This window comes from Apodemus sylvaticus, chromosome 8 (genome assembly GCF_947179515.1).
Source record: "Apodemus sylvaticus chromosome 8, mApoSyl1.1, whole genome shotgun sequence".
NCBI classification, from domain to species: domain Eukaryota; kingdom Metazoa; phylum Chordata; class Mammalia; order Rodentia; family Muridae; genus Apodemus; species Apodemus sylvaticus.
The window spans coordinates 99338196-99362677 of NC_067479.1; the positions used below are offsets into that span (position 1 = coordinate 99338196).

The following is a 24482-nucleotide window of genomic DNA, read 5'->3' on the forward strand; positions in this document are numbered from 1 at the left end:
AGAGAGACAGAGAGAAAGACAGAGAGACAGAGAGAGACAGACAGAGAGAGAGACAGAGAGAGCACTTTGCTCTTTCTTTCCTTATTTACTATCTGTACTCTTGTGAAATTTTCCAATCTTCTTCCTTTGAATATCCTATCACTTCTGTGAACCTTCTACTTGGAATGTGAAGGGTTAGTGAGGTCTCTAGATGATCTGACTAGTCTCTCAGATGTTTGTACCCATCCCAGACATCTCAGTGCCCACTACACACTACTTGCATAGACTACTCTCAATTCTCCCATTGCAGCCAACACTCACAGCAGCCCCCTTTCCACAGAAAGCATACACTATCTGTCCCTCACCCCTCCATAGGATCCAGTCTGATTGAAGAAAGAGGCAATCTACAACTTCTCTGTTGCCTCCAAACTCACCATTATGGAAGACAGGATGCCTAGGGTCCTCTCCTGTATGCGTTGAAGCCCCCCATGCTCTCTGTTCTGTAGATTTTTAAATCATTCATCCTTTCAGAGAGATGTGTTGATCAAAGTGAGCCAGAATGTTTGAAGTATTTCTTTGAACAGGCTGTTATAAATCCCCAGCCCCTATGCCATCCATCTGACAAGGTGTCAGTCCTAAGGTTACTAATGGGTCCTCCCCTCCTCTTACTGTGGATTGCCTGACATATGCTCATTTCGATGGGTTGTTCAATGAAGCTGTAGGATAAGAAGATGACATCCTTCCCCTCCGGGAGTGATAAACAGGCTGGAGCCCAGGAAGGGCTTATGGGCTTGATCAAGAATTCTCTAGGATATTGTGTCTGCTCCATGTCTGGATCCCTAGGAGCAGCGAGCCCCCTGGGCCTCGTGGCTGTAGATGAAAGGGAGGAGAGAATCACCCCTCCTCCATTCCAGGGTCCAGGTCAGTGGTTCCACCTCTTCAAAGCTCAGGAAGATACATTTTTATATAACATCTGGAGTTTGCATCTCAGCAGGTTTTCAGGGTATGGTGTAGAAAAACAATATCCTTTTAAAAAATTTTTTAACTTTGCTGTCCTCTGTCAGCTTGGCACAGACCACGGATCATCTGTACCTGTCCCATTTCTGACTTATGTGTACTGATTGAACATACCTAACTCTCAAACCCCCAATTCTATATGTTCTAAAATCCTACTTTTTGAGAGCTCAGACTATTTCTGTATAAAATATTCTAAATCCAAGACGTCCCAGAAATCTGAAGACCAAGAGGGACACTCGACTTGGACCACTGGCCATTCTTACTCAACAGTGTCAGAACCCTGCTCTACTTAATTTGTGTAAAAATATACTTATTTACTTTTGATTAATGTCCTCCTTTGTCATCTTTTCATTAATGTAGGCGAATCTGATTAACTGCCATGTTCTCCACTTTCTCTCCCAGTGTTTTTAGATAGGACAGTAAGGAGGTACATTCTTGTGACCCACAAGGTCAAAGGATCTGATCGTATTGGAAGGGAACTTGAGGCCAGATCTCTGAAAGCAGACAGTAAAGTAGAGGAGCAAGCATGTTCGCACATGCATAATCCCAGCACTCTGGAGACTGGAGGAAAGGAAACTGATTTAGTAATATGAAGATATGGTAATGTAAATGCTTGATAATTAGATGCTTTGGAGTGGGTGTAAGCTGATTCTACTTGAAAGCCTTTGAGTCCTCATCACTAAGACTTCAAAAGGTGGGGAAGACAAGTGACAAGAAAAAACAAAAACAAGCATAGTTTTGCAACCAAAGAATGTGGAATGCAAACTTTTCTCCTGTGCACCCCTAGAATGCTGATAGCGGGACTATACTTGTTATAGTGTGGATAAATGCACAGAAGTTGACAGTCTCCAAAAAAGTTCCATGTGCTGAAAGCCCATAGTGCTTCCTTGAGAAATAATAGACCTTTTAAAGCTAGGTCTAGTGAGAGGCCTTCAGGTCACTGGGTATGTGCTCCTGAAGTCATCTGGTAAACCCCAGAACTTCTCTTTTCTTTTTCTTTTTCTTTTTCTTTTTCTTTTTCTTTTTCTTTTTCTTTTTCTTTTTCTTTTTAAGATGAAGTCTTGCTCTGTAGTTCTGCCTGACTTGCAACTCCATATGTAGATCATGATTGCTTTGAGCATGTGTCTCCTTATAGTTCTGCCACCTGAGTGCTGGGATTACAGGTGTGAAACACCACACCTCGCTCCCATCTGTCTGTCTTCTATTTCTCAGAACTGAGGGGAATTGTTTTACTGGACCAGGCATTCCTGTCTTAATGCCCGAACTAGCTATGGCCCACAGTCATGTTGCTGAGTGATCATGGGCTAAGCTCTAAAACTGTGGTGGATCATAAACCTTTCCTCCTTATAGGTTGATTATCTGAGCACCATCAGACCGAGGGAAAGCTGACTGACATAGCATCCTTCTGGATGTCTAAGAACATTTTTTTTTTTTCTGGAAAGAACAGAGTAATTCTAGGGAAAAATGTTCATGTACTTATATTGAGGATAGGGTGTCTTTCAAGGCAAGCGACTCCATTGTTTTGATATGGTCTGAATGTGTCTCTCAAAGTTTTGTGTGCTAAGAAGACTAAACCTTAGTGAGGTGGTGATGAAGGCTTGGCTGTCCGAGGGAGGTGATTAGGTTGTAGGAAGTGCCATCCAAGGGGAATGTTAGCAATTCCTTCAGGATCACATGGCTAATGTGAATGGGAACTATTGTAATAAAGAACAAAGCCTAGCACTAAACATGATAAAGCCTAGCTCCAGATAAGGCAAAAGCTAGCCTCAGATAGGGCAACGGCTGACTGCTTTCCTTGCTTATGTGTTGCCATTTCTCACTGTGACACCACTGGGCATTATGACTCCCCAGGCCACTGCCAAAATGACATCTGCAGTCAACTCCAGAACTTCACCATAAGCTTATTTTACTTATACATTATTTAGCCTCAGGTATTTTCTTATAGGAAATAAACTAAGACAGAACTTACTGTCTGCAAGATGCATCTCATGCCTTTGAATGAACTTTTTAATGTCTAACTTTAAATATGGAAGATTACCCATGAACCATTATGATTTTAGAAATAGCTTTTATATGAAAGAAAGAAAGAAAGAAAGAAAGAAAGAAAGAAAGAAAGAAAGAAAGAAAGAAAGAAAGAAAATAGTCAAATCAAGAGAAGAGGATCCAGGCTAAACTGATCAACATGAAAATTTCAGAAACACTGTTAGTAATACATTTAAAGAAGTATAAACCCAATTAAAAATGGGCACAGAACTAAACAGAATTCTCAACAGAGGAATCTCAAATGTCCCAGAGTCACAGAAATGCTCAGCATCCTTAGTCATCAGGGAAATTCAAATCAAAACAACCCTGAGATTTCACCTGACACCTGTCAGGATGGCTAAGATTAAAAACTCAAGGGACAATATATGCTGGAGAGTATGTGGAGAAAGGGGAATGCTCCTCCATTGCTGGTGGAAGTGAAAACTTGTATAACCACTCTGGAAATCAATCTGGTAGTTTCTTAGAAAATTGGAAATAGTTTTACTTGAAGACCCAGCTATACCACTCTTAGGCGTATACCCCAAAGATGCTCCACCATACCACAAGGACACATGCTCCCCTATGTTCATAGCAGCTTTATTTGTAAGAGCCAGAAACTGGAAACAGCCCAATGCCCCTCAACAGAAGAATGGATACAGAAAATATGGTGCATTTACACAATGGAGTACTACTCAGCTATTAAAAACGAAGAATGGATACAGAAAATATGGTGCATTTACACAATGGAGTACTACTCAGCTATTAAAAACAACAACATCATGATCTTTGCAGGCAAATGGATGGAACTAGAAAATATCATCCTGACTGTGGTAACCCAAAAGGACAGGCATGGTATGTACTCACTGATAAGTAGGGGAATACCCAGGGGTGGTCCCACCCTCTCAGAGGAGAAGGGTGTCTGAGAGAAGGGAGTCAGTGAGGGAGGGAAGGAAGGAGGGATGAACAGCATTTGGGATGCAAACAAACAAATTAATAAATTAAAAATAAAGAAGTAGAAAACAATCACACTATTAAGACAGAAACAAAATGTAGTAAAAAGGAAAGTATGATAGCAATAAAAATATACAAAATGAAGTGCAGGGAAATACAGAGGTGAAATATTAGAAAATCCAACGGTGGGAAAGTAAAACAAAAAGGGAAAGAAGCAGAACATTGGTAAAAATTTGTGCCTCAGTTCTAGTGTTCAGTATTATTCTAAAAGGAATTGTAGAGTGAGAACAGAAAAACATGGAGAAAGGGAAATGTATATATGATGGTGATGATGATGATGATGATGATGATGACGGCGATGATGGTGATGAGGACGACGACGATGATAATAAATGATAGAGCTTAGGGGCATGCGTCAACATACTAAACATTCCTAGTAAACATTTTGTTCTTTGCCAATTAAATGGACTGCTTCCTCATGAAGATGCAGGTTAGCAAGGTGTAGAGAAGGCGAGACACAACAAGGAAGAAGATGACGGAAGCTTGAGGAAGGAGGGCAGCATGCAATGAGTGGGAATTAGACACTGTGGTTTGAGAGTCAAGCTAATGTTTGAAGACATCTGAGAAGAACAGTTTCTTTGGAAGACTTAATTTTAATGTACACTGTGCTGTGTAAACCTGTCAATCAATAGGATGACCAAAACTATATCTATTGCTGTAACATTAAATATTAATCAATTCCTGTGCAGAGTCACTACCCACCTAAATGGTGTGTGTTCCTGGATGAAAGACACACACACACACACACACACACACACACACAGCCTTTATATTTTAATATGCTGTAAACAGCACAGTAGCTGAACCACCGCCTAACCTCCAAGTAGTTAATGCTAAGTTATTACTTTTCTGACTCTGTGTTCTATCCTGTCTGCTGGAGACCCAGTTGGGCAGCCCTCTGTGCCAGGCTCTCCCGGGGCTCATTCAAACGGTGGCAATGCCTCTCTGTCCTGTGCTTGATGTCTCTCCTCTCCTGGACACTTTCCAGTCTTTCCTCTCCTTGACACTTTCCTGGCATAAGGTCAGGCTTCCTTCTTCCCTCTCTCTCTGCTCTGGATCCCAAGCCCATGAAATCCTAAAATCCCACCTCTGTCTGTTCTCCTCAGCTATTGGCTGTTGGCTTCTTTATTTACCAATCAGAACCAACTAGGGTAGTTTCCCAGAAGTTACATGCAGATACTCTCCTGCAAACAGTTTTTTTTTTGGGGGGGGGGGGACACAATTAGCATTCATAATACAAGCATCTACACGTTGCAAAACTCAAAAATTTGTATGAAGGTATGTTTTAAAAGTAACTTCTAGATGTCGTCTTTCAAAAAACCACTCTGTTCCAAGAAGGATTTAAAGTTAGCTATTCCAGATCCCGGAGGAGGAGTCTCAGGATAAACTCCTGAGTTAGAGGCCAGTGGTGCGTCTGGGAGGAGGAAGCTGGTGCTGTGATGGACGATGTCTGGGGCTGCTGGGTATGAAAAGCCTATTTTTATATGAGGCAGTAAACATTTGGAAAGGATACCATAACACTTGCACAAATAAATATAAATCAGGGTAATTAAAAAGAAAAACAGAGGAAGTATAAGGAAAAATCATTATGGTCATAATCCACAACTAAGTTTAGTAAAGAATAGTGCTTGCATGATGAAGTCAAGTTTAAGTTATGTCTGAAAGAGTCTTATTGAACTAGAGCTCACCTGTCACAGTTGTCCTAGTAGCTAGCATGTAGTATGTTCATACGGTCCCACACTTGTCCACACCATTGGCTTAGACTGTGTCTCCCAGTGGTTCTTAGCGGGTTCATAGACTCGTACATCCATCCCCATCATGAATTTAAAGCACGAGCAAAGGCTCTGTAGCTCTCAGTAGCCATTCCCTATTCCTCTCCCTGTCTCACCTGTCCTCTGCCCTGCATCCTGCTCATGACCCTGGGCAGTCAGTTACTTAACCTCCTATTTCTTTGTATTTGCTATTCTACATATATAACATACATCTACATAAAATAGTGTATTTAGAGTATCTTTTGATATCTCTGCTAACTACACTTCAGCTCTCTCAGCTCCCCCTCCCCCTGCCCGTACACACACACACACACACACACACACACACACACACACACACATGCACACACACACACACAGGCCAGAGGTCAGTGTTAGTTGTCTTCTTCAATTACTATGCACCTTCTTTTTAAAGATAGGGTCTCTCACTGAACTTGGGAGTCACTGGCTCAGCTACACTGGAGGGCCAGTGAGCACTGGAATCTCTTGCTTCTGTATCTCAGCACTAGGATCATGAGTACGTCCCGACGCTCCCAGGTTTGTACGTGAATTCTGGGGATTAGAGGTCAGGTCCTCAGTCATGTGTGGTATGCACTTTGCTCATGGGGCCATCTACGCAGGCCCTTGCTTCCTTCTTCTGTGAAGCCAGCTTTCTGAGTTTCCCCGTGAGTGCAGCCAGTAGGTTATTCCTCCTAGCATGTCCCCAGGTTAATCTGTGTTGTCATAAACTGCAAGATTCTGTTCCTCAAGTGTTGAGGTGCATCCTGCAGCATGCACGTATGCCTTCATCTGTGCATCATCATCCAGTCCTTCCTGATGGACACTTAGGCTGATTCCATATCCACTACTGTGACTAGTGCTAGAATACACACAGTAGTGCGGAATCCATTTAGAAATTGTGACATAGCTCGATAGAGAATGTTGGGAAGGGGAATGAAAGGAAGATTTGTAGGAGCGATTTAAATCCTCATTATCATATCTGGAAGATAATAGGTAATGCTTTATAACAATGCTGAAAATGGATCAACCATGTACAAAGTATGACTATAACTATGTGTGATTCAGAGATATGGAATTGAATCACAGGGGAATAGTTAAGAATTATGTTTGTCTCTGTGGAGCAGGACCTCGTGGCAGGCAGACTAGGAAGTGTCATTTGTCAGTAGCTAGCCTTTTGAAAATTAAAGAATTTCAAAAATACTAGCTTTGTAAAATTATGATTTAGTATAGAATAATAGGTTTATAAACTACTGTCTATAATTGTTACATTGTGCCTTGAAATTACTCAGTGTATACTCCTTTCCAAAAACATTTGATTAGGTTCTTACTTAGCACATTGGTATTACTAGTGTTTAATATTCAGATTTTTAAAAACAACTGTTATTTTTCCCTATTGTTGACACAAAGTTTTAAAGCAAAGTTAGAGTTAATAAATAAAAGGAATTTATTCAAATTATATTGGGCAACAAGCAAAGTGAGAAGAATGCTGGAGAAAGTTCCAGAATACTGTGGGATACTGGATGGGGTGGATACAGTAAGGTCATCCCAGGTGTACTCTGTATAACACAAGACCTAGTCTACTTTGTATCTGCTGCAAGAGTACCATGACTGGATAGTTGAAAGAAACATAAATGTCTTGCTCACAGCTTGGGACAGGAAGTCCAAGATCAAGGTCCTTGTATTTAATGTGACACTTCATGCTGTGTCGTTCTTTGGCAGAAGGTTGAAGAGTTGGGAACTAGAATATGGGTAAAGAACCTGCTTTTATTAGGATCCCACTCCCTGGATAGTAGCATGAATCTATTCACAAGAACCAAGTCCTTCCTAAGGGTCTGCTTCTTAACACCATTACACTGAAGATTAACTTTTCCATGCACCAGTATTGGCATCTACACTGATCAAAGATTCTTCTCAGGCCAATGGTGTTCATTTCCCAAACTATTGGGGATCTGCCCATAGAAGCTGAGACTAGAGAGGTCCAGCCATCATCAGTCTTGCCTTCCTCTCAGCCTTTCAAGTTGAAGAAAATGGAACCAAGAGAATTTGAAAACAGGGAAAGGATGGAAGAAGTCTCTGGTGGCCTTCACACCTGATTGTGATCATGCACCATGGTCGCTTCAGTAGTGTTTCTGCTGGTGAATGGAGGGGTAGTGTGAACAGGGGCTGAAAATGTTTGTGAGTTCAGATGTATCACTGGACTGGTTTCAACAGAATGCAGTCACAAGATAAATGAGAAATCTCCTGTTAGGCCCGAGAACCTTCTGTGCAGGTCACATAGGGGAAGTGTGTGTGTGTGTGTGTGTGTGTGTGTGTGTGTGTGTGTACACATATATGCTGTGCATACCTTCTAAGTTAGTAAGTATTTATCAGTGATTGCAAACGATGTAGCTCTGTGTAAAGTGTACCATCCCTGGGACTCTAATGGCTTGGCATCAGTGAATCATCAATGGCTAGGAAGCTGTGATCTATAAATTGATGGAGGTCTCTGTGGCACCTGCCCTCCTGCCATTCCCTGCCTGGCTCTCAGCTGTCAATGTTGTAATCCTACAGCCGGAGCTGAATGTGTGCTGCGACTCTGCAGGCTGAGGAGTCGTGGTATCACCTGCCGCTATGGACCGTGCTCATTTGCTGTTTACTACCATGATTTCTTACCTTTCTCTAACTTTTTAAGATTGGCTGTTCCCGTAGGAAGTCACATTTGAATCCACCATCTTCTCCTTTGAGCCCACCGTAATTTCTCATTTAATGAGGAGGATTGTAGAAGTTGTATCAGATTTCCTTCTCTGTATCAAACTGTAGTTGATTTTCCACTGAGGACCGTGTCCCCTCAATATTTTCTTTATAACAGTTTCAAATTTTTCCTCTTTAGCAAATGACCCCTGCCATGCTGTGGGAGCCTTCCCTACTCTTCTAGACCACTGTAACTGCTCTCAACTGATGATTTGCCAAATGTCCCTCTTATGCCTGTGACATTCACCTTCAAGGCTACCCTTGTCTATCTGGACTCCAAATCTGATCAGGAACTTGATAGTTTGTTTTTTTTTTTTTTTTGCTCTGGGTCCCCAAAGTCTAGGACTCTATTTAGTCCCCTCTGTTCTTGTAACATTAGCGTCCTGTGTGTTTTCAGTGTTTTATTGGATAAAAAAATCTATTATTCTGAGAGAGAATCTTGCTGAACAGAAGGTCATGACAAGTTTGACAAGGTTCTGTGGCATGAGGACTTCCCTGTTAGCTTGGTGAGACAGACATGGACTAACCACAGGTTTTCATCTTTAAAAGAGGATTTTAAATTTTCGCTTTTATTTTTGTGTGTCTGTGTGCATAGGCTCTCTGTGTGTGTGTGTGTGTGTGTGTGTTGCTTCTGGAGGCCAGAAGAGGTCTCAGACCTCCTGGAGCTAGAGTTACAGGCAGTCATGAGTCACTGAATGTAGATGCTTAGAACCAGGCTTGGGTCCTCTGGAAGAACAGTAAGCAAGCATTCTTAATTCTTAGTACTTCGTACTAAGCCATCTCTTTAGCCACAGATTTTCAGTTTTCACAAGGAAAGTTGTCTACTTCCTAAAACCTTCTGGCCCCTGGACTACAATCCAGGACCTTCAACTTGAAAGGCTCCATTGCCCACTGCCAGTGCATGCTGATGGGGTCTGACAGTATTCCAGGCAATAACTCTCACCTTTTGTTGTGGGTCCTCCTGCCTCAGATTTTGAACCAGAGCATAATCAGCACTGAAGATGTACCACATGCACTTTTGATTGACAGATAAGTTCCTCTTGGACAGACAAACACCATGTCTGGACCAAAAGGTAGCAGATATAGTGAGGCCTGAGGCGGTGAGGGCGGTCCTTCGGGAAGGATGCTACGTAGTCCCAAAGCTCCTCTGAGGTCTCAATATGGAGATTCAAGCACATACTTCCTGTCCTATGTGTGAGGCAAGAAGCAGTTCCTGTGTTGTGGGATATTTAGATAGAGCAGTGGCCAGATGGAACAGGGCTCGGCAAGTGGTGACGAGTCAGTCATTATATACAGAGATGAAAATAAAGCTGTAGTTGAGGACCATCCATTGAGGTTGTCAGCCTACCTGATAACTTTAGAAGCAAATCCTTGTTCACAACATGTGAACTTATGACTCCAGGGCATCTGTGCAGCACTCCATGTTGTTTTTTGCCTCCAGGTCTTGTGTGTTGTGTCCTTGGAAGACATGCATTTAGTTTTCTCTCCAAGTAGAGCATCCTTGGGTGGAGCCTTTATAATGTGCATTGTGGGGACAGAGGAAATAGATGTTGGAGCCAGTGCCAGTGGAGATACTCCCCAGGACTAAATCCATGTGTATTTAATGTGTGATTCTGTTTCTATTTTCTCTAGGGGCTAAATGTAGGTTTGCTTAACTTTTCTGGGGGCCCTCAGGGCTTTTGGGTAAATGATTAAGCCACCCCCAATTTTAGAACTCAATTGCATGGCTCTTTATATTTGGAGAATGACTGTACATAAGGCAATGCAGGGTTTTATATTGTATATTCTAAGGAAAATAGCTTGCTCCTTTCCCTCCGCACTCACTGAACTGGCCAAGCCTTTTCCATAGTCACCAAGAATTCCAAGTCTCACCATGGGCTCCTGGTCATTTTGAGGGCAGAGGCAGGTTGCCCATGTGAAGTGCAGTTAATGCTGTCGTGCCCCTCCTCTCCTCCAGCTTCTTACTAATCCACAGGTGCCACCTTGACTTCTAATGGCATAAATGAGAAACATGTACCCCAACTCTCTCCCGTGCCTGGGAGCTCCTCCCCAGCATACCCAGCAAGAAAACATTCTTGTTTCTGGAACTGAAAGGAAGACTTTTTTTTTGCTGTTGTTTCTGTTCCATTCTCTCCAAAGTCAGGCTCATAAAAAAGAATACAAATTACACCAGGCAACTCTTATCAGCATGGAAAAGAATTGCTACTTTCAACTTTATTGCTTTAAAAAGCATTTTAGCTTTCCATCTTTTAAAAACAATTTAGGTTGGGAAAAGGAATTAGACCCATGCTTAGAAGCTGCTACAGAATCACCTTGGGCACAATTTGAAGGGGTCATGGTGATAAAGACTGATGCTTTAATCGAGCATCTTGTTGCAGTGTAGCTGTTTTTCTCAGTGGATAGCCCTGCTTGGGGTCTGGGTCTCTGGCTATGAAAGCTCTACATGGGAGGGCATGCCTCTGGGGGTGTTATATGACCAAGCAGGGTCAGAAGTGACTGTCCTGCCCCTCACAGTCCCATGTATCCTTCCTCAGGAGCAGCTGATGCTGTGGGTCCATAGAGCAAAGTTTTGGATTCAAGCAACACTTTTGCAAGCTCCAGTTTGAACATAGAAATACCCATATGAGAGAGAGAGGGAGAGGAAGAGGTGGAGGGAGAGGGAGAGAGAGGGGGAGAGGGAGAGGGAGAGGGAGAGGGAGAGAGAGGGGGAGAAGGAGAGAGAGGGGGAGAGGGAGAGGGAGAGGGAGAGGGAGAGAGAGGGGGAGAGGGAGAGAGAGGGGGAGAGGGAGAGGGAGTGGGAGAGAGGGGGGGAGGGAGAGAGAGGGGGAGAGGGAGAGAGAGGGGGAGAGGGAGAGGGAGAGAGGGGGGAGAGAGAGAGGGAGAGGGAAAGGGAGAGAAAATGTTGCTAATCAGTCTGGACTTTGCTTGGCTTGTTTCTGAAAAATCATTTGAAGCTGGAGTTGAACAGCAAATATACAAGAAATGGCTCCAAGCAGCCACCTGCCACCCAAGGTCTGCGTCCCCTGCCCCGGAGTGGAGGAGGACCAAGTCATTTGATTGCTCATAGCCCACACTGCAGAGGCTGGTGGCTGCCCTTGCTAAAGCAGATCAGGGCATAAATAAACTCAGAAGTGATTTGTTTTACTGTAGATTTGGGTCCTCAAAAGGGATTTTATGATGGCGTCCATGTGGCCAAGGGCCTGAAAGCTTTTCCCGTTCATCAGCGAGACAAGATCGGATGGAAAAGCCAGGCTCCTGTGGCCTCCCTTCAGGGTCCAGCCTGAGTGTCAATGGGAGTGAGAGCATGGACAGCCTTATTTGGTTTCTGTGCCCTGCAGGAGGTGGGAATTATAGATCACTGATTAAAGTCCAAGTATCCATCAGCCAATACACATTGGCAGCGCCTGGCTTCGCCTCTGCTAGTTGATCTTATTAAACAGATCGTGCCTGTAAGCTGACTCCATTTCATTTTTCTGCTGATATTAACGTTTCTTCATAAATTGTCCACATGTAGCATATTCTCTCTTTTTATTACAGTAAATTGCACGTCCTGCATAGCCCTGCAACCTGTCTGTATTTCATCTGAAGGAGCCACAAATGATCTGTGATGAATCTCTCTCCCCCAGAGGCTACATGCTGATACTCCTACCCTCTGTCCAGCTTGGACCAGCTATTTATCTCAAACTTAGACAACAGAGTGAATGGAGTCAGTCTAATGATAGACTAGAAATCATTCTACTCTATCCGAGTTTATATATATTGAGTCAGCCATGGTTTCTTTTTCCTAAATCAGCAAAATCGATGTTCTGAGACCCTTACTGTTCCCCCTTCACTCCATGCTGAGCAACTTTCCCTGGGCCTTAGTTTTCTTGTATTCCTCCATGAATGAGCCCCTAAACTTTCATGAGGCTCTAGAAGAAATATCAGAGAATCGAAATCATGGCACACCAGCTGAATCAGGAAGGTCTGGCTGCTAGAAAGAGCCCAGGGGAGAACCCTTGGAAGGACCTTGGTGCGCCCAAGATTTTTCTGTGGCATCTCAGACCTTGGCTGAGAAAGTAGTTGAAGCCATGAGAATAATATTAGGACACCATCATAGTTTTAATTTTCAACTCGAGGCAGCCTGGAATTATCTGAGAACTTCAATTGCAGAAGTGCCTAGATCACACTGTCTTATAGCGATGTCTACAGGGGGCTGCCTTAATTAATAACTGATGTAGGAGGGCCCAGGACACTGTGGGTAGCACAATCCCCTGGGCAGGCGGTTCTGAGCTGTAAAGAGGTAGGGAAGTGTGAGTTTGTGAGTGCGCCATCAAGAAGATCCCATGGTTTCTGCTTCAGGTTCCTGCATTGGGTTTCTGTTCTGCTGGCTCTCAGTGAGGGAAGTATAAATTAAACAAACCGTGTCCTCCCCACAACTTGCTTTGGCCAGAGAGTTTTATTGCCACAGCAGAAAAGAAACAAGGATGGGCATCGCCTATGAAAATGAGATCCAAAGAAGTTCTGTAGACAAACCTAAGTTAAACAAGGTGTAGAGGCTAGAGTCTTCAACTCTTTGCCAAAGACTGCAAGAGTCTGGGGGATACAATGGCTCCAGGTAGTGTATAGTAGCTGCTCTTTTCGGGTTTCCTTGTTCTGGACATAGCTTCCGACACTCAGAACGCATGGTGGCCGATTGGCTGGTTGTCTTGTAAATGGGCTCCTACATCAATGAAACCGTGTATTCTCACTCGTCCCTGCACGCTGGTGATGCTCTTGGCGGATGACATTGCAGAGGGAGAAGTGTTTCTAAATAGCATGTTGTAGCAACCGCTGCAGCGGGTCTTTAAGTTAGCTCAATGTCTGTCCTTGGGAGAATGCCAGGCCTTAGGCTCCATGGAGGGATGTTCTCAAGTGGTAGAGTTAGGTTTTTAAAAGATGCTAATTGCCGTCAAGCCTTCATTATCCCAGGCTGCCAGTGTTGGGAGGGGGGTGCCTAGATAAGTGGCCAACAATTAACGCACACATAAATTATCAGTGGCATTTGTACTTTGTAAAATAAACCCTTAGTGATGGAGCTGGAAAGCGTCCATGTAGAGGTTTTTTCCACTCCATTTCCTAGTCCTGTAGGCCAAGATAAAGGGACACGGGCTTGCACCTAAGAACACAGGGGGAATAATGGCCTGGAGCTTCTGAGAACAAATTGGCCCAGGAGATGAAGTCAGGGGTGCATATAATAGTTTTGTTTCAATACGAGAAATAAGCATGCAAGGAAACAAACAAACAAACAGATAATAAACAGACAACATTTCCTGATTTTGGTCCCACTGTGATAGGGCCTGGCCTAGGTTTGCAGGATAATATCCCTTCTCAGATAATTGTCTAGGCCTTCTGGGGGGCCATATGACCGAAGTTGGGCCACACAGGCTGGGGCTAGCATTTAAATTCATTCTTTGCTAAATACTCGAATACCAAAATCTGGGTGTACACAGAACTCTTAGTTTCCCACAGTGAAATGGGAACCTATTTAGATTGTTGGGAATAAGTGAGGTACAAGGGATATGAAGTAGAGGAGTTACTACCCCGAAGTATCCTGGAGGTGCCAAACAAGCTGGCCCCACGGGCCTTTGAGACGATCACAGTTGGATCTGTATAGCAGTCCCAGGACATTAGTATATCTAGGCTGCAGATGCTTCCTACTGTGTGCATATCACCCACACGTTCTTGCCTCCATATGGAATTGAACCTCATCAGCATGTAATAAAGGGGCAGCTGCCACCCCCCCTCCAGTCTCAATCTAGGCACAAGGCCTGCTTGATCCTTGTCATCTCTGCTATGCTCAGATGCATACTGCCCGCAGCCTACTAGGGAGCCTAGAGTTGGAACTTAGCCAGAATCTTTTTCTCTGTTCAGACTGTGGGTCCGGGTGGCCGGGATGGACCTCACATGAATGGGCTCACGGGATGGTGTGTTGAAGTCCTGTGTGTGCTCTACTGCAGTACTGCTCTTGCCATCTACCGTGGAAAAAGATACTGGAGGTTCCCAGCAGGCAGTTGCTTATGAGCAAGGAGTTCCCTTCCTATCCACACTTAGCTTTCCCAGGGAAGAGTAGTTGCTCTATGCTTACTTTAGCCAAGGTCTACCTGTGGCATCACACTCTCATCTCTGGAGGATGACATGTGGGTGTCACCGTGTATGTCCATGCAACGTACGCATGTATGAGATGTGCCTGCACACTCTGCCTCCATTCGCTGTGTCACTCTCCTCGTCAGCTCCTTTAATCGGTCACCACCATCTCCTGCTGCCTCTCTCTGATCAAAAGGTCTAGAACACAATAAACCTGGTCCCTCTGAAGTCCCATCTCCTCACCTCTTTCCCTAAATTCTGTGTTTATTGGTCTTGACCAGACACACTAGTCTGGCACAGGGATAGTCAGTTTGGCAATACATTGCAGGATTCATGATAATGTAAGAGGTTTATCTGTATTGGGCCAAAGCTTTAGGCCAGAATAGCAATTACTCTGTGTTTACTGAGACCTTGGACCTGGCTAGGTTCTGAACTCCTATAGTTGCTTAGGTCTCTGCTCTGCTTTATCTTAAGGATGGTAGCAATAGCCACAGTTGTCAGCTCCAGGGAGACACATAACCAGCTTCCCATGTGATGGAGGTGAATGAGAGTCTGTTCTGAGCATGAGGCTATCTCACCCCCACCGCAAACATACACCTGTACGATATAGGAGCTGCCATTCATTTACCTGATTGAGCCAGCTCTTCTCTGTAGATGCCTGTAGATGTGTAGATGTAGCTGCAGGATCTGATGCTGGGCAACAGAAAGGGTACCCTGGGCTTCTCTGAGGCCCAGAGAACATAGAAGAGATCTTTTTAAAGATCACCCTTTGACCCTATAATGGCAGAGACACAGCATCTTGTAGAGTCATGTGTTTCAGGCCATTAAGACAGGTGTCAAGGCGTGGATGATGTTTCTCATCTGTTCAGTGAGGGAGGGAAGATACGAGGAATTACGCACTTAGATGAGACCCTGGAATAATGACCAGGCAGGAGAAGCCGGGGAAGGGAATGAGGAGGACTTCTGCGGTGACAGGTCATGCATCGAGCTCCTTTATAGATCGGTGAAGTCACTAACACGGAAAGCCATTTGATTCTTAACATTACCCCAGACTGGAGCTGTTCATTTCAGGTTGGGATCCCAGAAGCAGGGTTTGAAAGGAGGGATCAGCTGACTTTTAATAAAAAAGTGTTCCCGGAGGAATTCAACCAAGAAAGCCAGCAGGTACGTAGAGATGTGGAACAAGGAAGTGAAGGATGCCAGGTGACATAATCGTGACCTCATTCTGTAGCTGGATTCTGGAAACAGCTCAGATGACACAGAGACATCCCCACCAGGGAGCGTAACAGCTGGGATCTGCATCTGTGGCACCCTCCGTTCTTGGCTGGGATATAAATTCCCAAGTAATGATGAGTGCCAGGCATCCTTTGACAACCTGAGTCTTGGCTGGTGGTGGTGGAGAATGAACATGCAGGGAGTCTGGGTAATCAAATATTTCTCTATGATATGAGGGGTTTTAGGCAGAATAACACAGTGTGATCGGTACTTAAGTCTTGTGGGTCACAAAAATGTGCTTGGAGAGGTGACACAGACCACCAGGGAGCACACAGCAAAGGCTCCATGATGAACTTGTTTCTGCCTGCCACAGACATATATGGGAGAACAAGAGAGAGGGTAACACTTAAAAGGGAAACCAGGAATGCTGGGAGAGACCCGGCCCCTTTTGGTCTGTGAGCTGGTAAGGCTCATCCTACAGAGCTGGCAGCTTTCTGGTAATTGCGAAGTGGGGCCAGTGTGGCTTTGTTCAATCTGCAGTAGCTGTTCCTTCTTACCACCTATGCCAGTCTCTGTGTGAGCTGCGCCCTCTGGAAAAAGGCTGCATCCAAGTGCTATTTATCTCTGTGTGGGCAAAAGAGGCTTTAACAAATTAGCTGATGCTTAATTGGTGAGGAAAAGTAGGACAGGGAGGTTGGCCAGTCATCCCGCAGTTTTCTGATCAATTCTCTCTGCCGGTGCCTTCCGTGCCGAGTCTGATACCTGGTAGGAAGACTTCTTAGGGGAGCCATGCTCCCACACACTCCCTAGGATATCTCCCAGCAATTGGCAATTGGCCATTGGCAATTGCTTGAACCTCTCAACTGCAAAATGCACCTGTACCTTCAGAAGGCTACAGCGTCCCTGGGAGAGATCTCAGTTCTCAGGGTCAAGGTACAAGTGGAACTTGGAAAGGACTAGGACTTTATGCAGGTGGCTGCTCTCAGTGAATTAGAACCCACTGGACTGGGGCCAGAGCCTACAGTTTGACAACCTTTCCAGAGGCTCCTTAACTGCCGCCTAACTTGGGAATAATTACAATGGATGTCAGCTCAGCACTGAGTTGTGCCTGTCGCCCTATGGTCACCCTCCAAGCTACCACTTATTTTCAAAGCCACTGTTGACATTGACAATCCTGGGATACTTCTGATGGCCTTACTACTCAAGACAGCCTGTTTCTTTTTGCATTATTTGGAAAGTTAGCTTCCTTAGTCATCAGGGAAATGCAAATCAAAACAACCCTGAGATTTTACCTCACACCAGTCAGAATGGCTAAGATCAAAAACTCAGGAGAAAACAGGTGCTGGCGAGGATGTGGAGAAAGAGGAACACTCCTCTACTGCTGGTGAGGTTGCAAGCTTGTACAACCACTCTGGAAATCAGTCTGGCAGTTCCTCAGAAAACTGAGCATGATACTACCAGAGGACCCCGCTATACCACTCCTGAGCATATAACCAGAGGACTCCCCAGCATGTAATAAGGACACATATTCCACTATATTCATAGCAGCCCAATTTATAATAGCCAGAAGCTGGAAAGAATCCAAATGTCCCTCAATGGAGGAATGGATACAGCAAATGTGGTATATTTACACTATGGAATACTACTCAGCTATTAAAGACAATGAATTCATGAAATTCTTAGGCAAGTGCGTAGAACTGGAGAATATCATCCCGAGTGAGTTGACACAACCACAAAAGAACACTCATGGTGTGCACTCACTGATAAGCAGATATTAGCCCAGAAGCTTGGAATACCCAAGAAACAACTCACATATCAAATGATGCCCAAGAAGAAGGAAGGAGAGACCTCTGGTCCTGGAAAGGCTCAGTGCAGCAGTGTAGGGGAATACCAGGACAGGGAAATGGGAAGGGGTTAATTGGGAAATGGGGAGGGAAGAGGGCTTATGGAACTTTTGGGGAGAGGGGATCCAGGAAAGTGGAAATTGTTTGAAATGTAAATAAAGAATATATTGAATAAAAAATTATATATATATAAAAGAAATTAAAAACATAAAATAATAGACTGAAAACAAAAAGAATACTTTTCTTTCACTGTGTTGATCTTCTCTGATTACTGAAGCAGTTCACTGTAGATCTGTGCTTAGATGCTGTGAACAGCCATTTAGACTCTTGCCCAAGCCAATTCTTGATTTGGCTAGACATCTACATCGTCCTGCCTAGTAAGAGTTCCTTGTTACTTTAAGTGGCTGTTGACTTAAACTGCCCCCTTCATGACTGGGATTTAGAGCATGGTTCCTTCCATCACTGGGGTTGTGGCCCACTTAGATTAGCACCAAGAGTAGAACCAATGCCCCAGCCCCACTCTAAGCATTTCCATAAGACATTAGTTTTTACTGTGCTGCATTCAAATTTCGTCTCCCCATTTGCCTTTTTTTTTTTTTTTTTTTTTTTGAGTTCAACCTCATTGACCTGCCTCTGTGGAGATTCAGTTTAGCATTCCAGCCTTTGGGAACTTAGGAGAGCTCCAAATCCTGTGTTATATCCTAATGAGCATCATGTAACCAGTGAGCATTAGGAAAATGGTTCAAAGTTAGTGATGGAGTCTAGCAAGGGCCCAGTGACGTGTTCTCAGGACTTAGATCATCTTCCTGTACTTTTCCTGTATCCCCATCACCTTAGATTTCTAAAGGCATTTGTGGCAGAGAAGAGAGAGTTTCTAGGAAGGGTAGTCAGTATCCTACCCTGAGGTTGTCTTCATTCAACACTAGTAAGTCCGGGTCCTCAAGAGACACTGGATCTTGAGCCCTATAAGCGTCTGTGGAGACATCCTGGCTTTTCAGGCTTGCAGAGGGGGATGGGAACTGTCTCAATATATAACACCATGGGACATAGATGTCTTTGGTCTCTCTGAGGCTCACTTCTTTCCAAGGGCATAGACCAGTTCCCCAGAACCTCCTTCCTGGGGTAGGCAGGGGTCTGTTTATCCCAGGAAATATAATGTTCATGGAGTAAGGTTCATATTGCCAAAGGATATAGGATAGATGGGAGTGAAAGGAGGAGTAAGGGTGGACCTTTAGAAGACTAAAATGTTCCTCTTTCTCCACACCCTCTCCAACACCTGCTGTCTCCTGAATTTTTAATCTTAGCCATTCTGACTGGTGTAAGATGAAATCTCAGGGTTGTTTTGATTTGCATTTCCCTAATGACTAATGAAGTTGAGCATTTTTTAAGATGCTTCTCCGCCATCCGAAGTTCTTCAGGTGAGAATTTTTTGTTTAACTCTGTACCCCATTTTTTAATAGGGTTGTTCGGTTTTCTGGAGTCTAACTTCTTGAGTTCTTTATATATATTGGATATTAGCCCTCTATCTGATGTAGGATTGGTGAAGATCTTTTCCCAATTTGTTGGTTGCCGATCTGTCCTCTTGATGGTGTCCTTTGCCTTACAGAAACTCTGTAACCTTATGAGGTCTCATTTGTCAATTCTTGCTCTTAGAGCATACGCTATTGGTGTTCTGTTCAGAAACTTTCTCCCTGTACCGATGTCCTCAAGGGTCTTCCCCAGTTTCTTTTCTATTAGCTTCAGAGTGTCTGGCTTTATGTGGAGGTCCTTGATCCATTTGGAGTTGAGCTTAGTACAAGGAGATAAGGATGGATCAATTCCCATTCTTCTGCATGCTGACCTCCAGTTGAACCAGCACCATTTGTTAAAAAGGCTATCTTTTTTCCATTGGATGTTTTCAGCCTCTTTGTCAAGGATCAAGTGGCCATAGGTGTGTGGGTTCATTTCTGGATCTTCAATCCTGTTCCATTGATCCTCCTGCCTGTCACTGTACCAATACCATGCAGTTTTTAACACTATTGCTCTGTAGTATTGCTTGAGGTCAGGGATACTGATTCCCCCAGATTTTCTTTTGTTGCTGAGAATAGTTTTAGCTATCCTGGGTTTTTTGTTGTTCCAGATGAGGTGTTGGAGAGGGTGTGGAGAAAGAGGAACACTCCTCCACTGCTGGTGGGGTTGCAAATTGGTACAACCACTCTGGAAATCAGTCTGGCGGTTCCTCCGAAAACTGGGCACCTCACTTCCAGAAGATCCTGCTATACCACTCCTGGGCATAGACCAAGAGGATTCCCCACCATGTAATAAGGATACATGCTCTACTATGTTCATAGCAGCCCTATTTATAATTGCCAGATGCTGGAAAGAACCCAGGTATCCCTCAACAGAAGAGTGGATGCAAAAAATGTGGTATATCTACACAATGGAGTACTATTCAGCCATTAGGAACAACGAATTCATGAAATTCTTAGGCAAATGGATGGAGCTAGAGAACATCATACTAAGTGAGGTAACCCAGACTCAAAAGGTGAATCATGGTATGCACTCACTAATAAGTGGTTATTAACCTAGAAAACTGGAATACCCAAAACATAATCCACACATCAAATTAGATACAAGAAGAAAGGAGGAGCGGTCCCTGGTTCTGGAAAGACTCAGTGAAACAGTATTTGGCAAAACCAGAACAGGGAACTGGGAAGGGGTGGGAGGGAGGACAGGGGAAGAGAAGGGGGCTTACGGGACTTTCGGGGAGTGGGGGGGGGCTAGAAAAGGGGAAATCATTTGAAATGTAAATAAATTATATCGAATAAAAAAATTAAAAAAAAAGAAGACTAAAATGACCATCTTTCCATCTCTGCTTCCTGTGAACTTCTTGGGACATTTATAGCCCCCATTCTCGGAATTTCCCTCTTCTTGCCTCATGGGTTACATACTTTTGCACACAGGAGAGGGACAGCTGTTATATATTCTTTATATATGACATCACTAGACAAATGATAGTGGGTAGGTTATTTCCTTCTTTTTCAGACTCTTCTTGCACAGGTTCATCTTTTCATGGCCTGGTGGTCTCTCATTCATAGGTTGTAGAGGTCAGTCTATGTTCTTCATCTCTGAGTGGTCCAGAAAAAGCTCTGTGCCTATGCTTGGTGTCCTGCAACGTTGTCTGGTAAGGACTGGTGGGCTAGGATTCTCTTCAGCACTTTATGATCTCTATTTTCATGATCTACTGTGTTCCCCAATAAAATTTGTTGTTCCTTTGGAGCACAGTCCCAAAATGGAAATGGTTACCTCTGTGCTCTGATAGTGTGGGTATCTCAGCACCCCAGAAGCCTGATGCTCTGACACCAACCACTACACATCATTTGTTAAGAACAATTACTTCTGAACTTACTGATAAGAAAATGTAAATTTGATATATCAATAAGTTAGCAATGAGAATTTTTACCTGATATGCATTTCCCAATGTGATTTTAATTAAAAACATCTGTCTGATATGCATGTATAGATATGTATTTGCATGATATGACTGTAGAAGCTTCTGGAAGGGGCCATTTCAGACAATTTCCAGTGGATAAATTTGGCTGAATAGATGGGGAATTTTTAGTCCATGGGCACGTTCTTTTTCAAATGAGAAATATTCTGGAGAGATTTTAATTAAGCATCTTAATTTGCCTATATTTTTAAAAATCAAAAGGGTAATAAAACTTACATTACCAAAATGTGAAAAAAAATTTAAAAAGGAAAGGCGTAAATCTGAAAACTCTTTCCCAGGTTCATAGATAGCTTGGCACAGCGCCTGGCGCTCAGCAGGCTCTTGGCACATGCCCACCGTGAGCATCCTTACAGGACATGCTTGCAAATCGTCAATCCCTTCCAATTCTTTCAGCCTGTGGGCTTCCCAGTTCAAGGAGAGAGAAAGCATCCATGATACATGCAGGAGAGCCAGGCACTGTGCCGCATGTAACCCTTAGGAATTGGAAGCAGGAGGGTCAGGAGTTGGGGACTTGGGTACACAGTGGTTTAGGACTAGCCTTTGTTCTATTTAAGACCTGTTCTTATATAAAAGGCAAAAACCAAAAAACACACAAGCAAACAAGCTTAAAGTATGCAAACAAAGCAAGGATTTTTCTCTGCCACTGCCCACCACTTATTCACATATAAGCTCTGTTATCAAACACCTACTATATGTTGCTGCCTAGCAAAGTTCTGGGACACAGCTCTCACCTGAGAGATGGAGACCTCTGTCTTGTAAGGTGCCCACCTAACCTGGAAGAGAAAATAGACCATAAGAAGTAATAAACTGGTAGCCATTTATACACAAAAATGGCAGGCGCTGTGACAAAGCAGTGTTGCGAGAAATGTGGAAAGAATTCAGATCCTAAGACATGAGAGAAAAGCAGCCCCACAGTTGAGCCAGTGTCTTCTATTTTGCTGGCTTTGCTCAGCACAGCTGGGTGAACGGCCATAAATCCAGGGTTAGTTTTCTCACTCTGTAGTTTTGGGTAATGATGAACATTACCTTTAAGTGCTCCTTTGGAAAGGAATTTAATGCTTTCTCGGGGAAGGGAGGCTATTCCTTTACCTGTGGCTATGGCGCCCGCAGGCCTAGGACCTCTAACCTTGCTCTGGGCCAGTGCAGAAGAATATGGGAGAACAGATGGTGTCTCTAGTGATCAAGGCATCCAGCGTAGGCTCCAGGGGCTTAGCATGTTCTGTGAGGAATGGTTTCTGAAAATCAAGCGGTACTTATGAGAACTTGTCTCAGCAATGATCCCGTGTGTCTGCCAGCTTCTGCATTGCTCCTGTTCATGTATATTCTTTTTCTCTTTACAGGCTGTGGAGACCAACTTGGCTTCCAAGGACAGCCACTGGGTCTTTGTGAATGAGGTAAGAGCCCCGGAATGGCGATGGGTGTGGCCCGCCCTAAGCCCTGTCCCACAGGAAAGCTCAGAACAAGGCTTTCAAGTCCAAACCTGACTTTGGGAGCTGAAATGGATACTGGAGTTCTATTTTGTCAAGGCAAGAGGTCAGAGCACTGGACTTGGTCCGCCAAGATGCTTACCTGGAGCAGACAGGATCTAGCGGAGGAGTCCAGACCTGAGTCTATAAGACTGTCAAAAGTCAGAGAAGTGGTTTCAGACTTTATGTGACGGGGATGAGGTGAGACAGTCAGTCAGTTAGGAGCCAGGGTCCAGGAGGGTAGATCAGACTATAAAATAAATACAGATGGCAGGACTAAGGAATTAGGAGAGAATAGAGGCCTTGTCTCACGCAGAATATTACAAGTGTGTAAGTATGATGTGAGTGTGCTTGAGTGTGAGCAGGAGTGTGTATGTGTTTCTAAGAGTGTACATACATGAAGATGGAATGGCTTAAATGTATGACAGACATGTGTGTGAGGAGCTTTTTGCATGAGAGAATGTGGTACAGGAATAACTGAGTATGTGTATGAATTTTGTGCATATGAGTGTTAATGTATGTCTAAATTCATGAGAGTGTGTATGTACAAGTGTTTATATGTACAGGTGTGTATTGTGAGAGTATGTGTAGGTTTGTGAGTGTGGATATGTGAATGCACATTTGTGAATGCATGAGTATGTATGTGTGAGCTGTTTGTTCATGTGATTTAGTATGGATGTGTGTGAACTACATTCTAAGTGTGATTATGAGAGTGTGTATATGTATGTAAAATTTGCATATGAGTGTGTATGTATTTAAAGTGCACATTAGTATAGTTGGGAGGCTGAATGTGTAGGTATAATACATGTGCATGTGTATATGCACATGAGTGTACAGATGCATGTATGTATGTGTAAGTATGTGAGAATATATGTATATGGTTATGACATTTGTACATCCATATGAGTGTATAGGTATACTTGAGTGTGTGTGTATTTGTGTGTGGTCTGTGGGTATGTATATGTAATGCACTCATCTAAAAAAAGGTTAGTAGGAAGTAACTTTAGGTTTGGCCACCCCACTGGTTTGGCCTCAGGGGTGAAAGGGACCATGAGATGTCACTCTTCAGAAATACCACCCTGCCAGCTTATGCTGAAGTTGTGGCACAGGGTGACCTGTTGTCACATGGTCCCAGCTTTTCTGAAGAGCCCTCTGCCCACATGCTCTTTTAGGAAGCAGCCTGTGTGACCTCCGCATGCTGTTTCAAGTGTTTCTTGGTTTTGCCTTCAGTCAGGGATGCAGCCTTTAGCTGCTACTAAATTAGCTGATCAATTTCTAATGGTTTCATTCTGGAGAATCCACAGTTTATTTTGTGGGTAATTTCTTCTTTTATGATGTCTATTTCTTCATTAGCACAGTGCTAATATGGCTGAGATCCATTTTGTGTGACTGATGTTAATAATGGCACAGGTAGTATCACATGCTAGCTGCTTGATAGGCCCACTGCTGATGGTTCTCCTCTATGAGTTCTTATCTTATGAGTTCCACGTCTGCAAGGGCCAGCCAGGGATGTGCAGTTGCTGTGCATTTCCCTTGGGGCGGTTCCATGCCTGTCCAGGTAATTAGAAGGGGGAGGTGACCACCCCACCCTGCTCTTCAGAACCTGCTTGAGGCTTCATTGATCCTCAGCAAGTTTTGATTCTCTGAGCTTTGCTGCCTCTCTGCAGGCTCTTCAAAGCCCCATGTCCTTTGTTCCAGTGAAAGGAAGCGTTCCATGTGTCCCTGAAGTCAAATGTCTGGGGCTGGTTTTACGTTTTTGATGACTCCGCCACAGTGAATAGGCAGTGTTTCTCTGTAGCCAGGCTTCAGAAACTGGCCTGTTTTACATTTC

At 43.8% G+C, this 24482-nt stretch overlaps 1 protein-coding gene across 1 annotated transcript in view; it reads left to right on the forward strand.

Moving 5' to 3' along the window:
* The window catches only part of Grid1 (glutamate ionotropic receptor delta type subunit 1), a 749675-nt gene that overhangs the window by 396295 nt on the left and 328898 nt on the right, over positions 1-24482 (forward strand). Inside the window, exon 5 of the mRNA XM_052190670.1 lies at positions 22526-22579. Coding sequence (XP_052046630.1) covers positions 22526-22579 — 54 coding nt within the window. The remainder of the gene's footprint in view (positions 1-22525; positions 22580-24482) is intronic.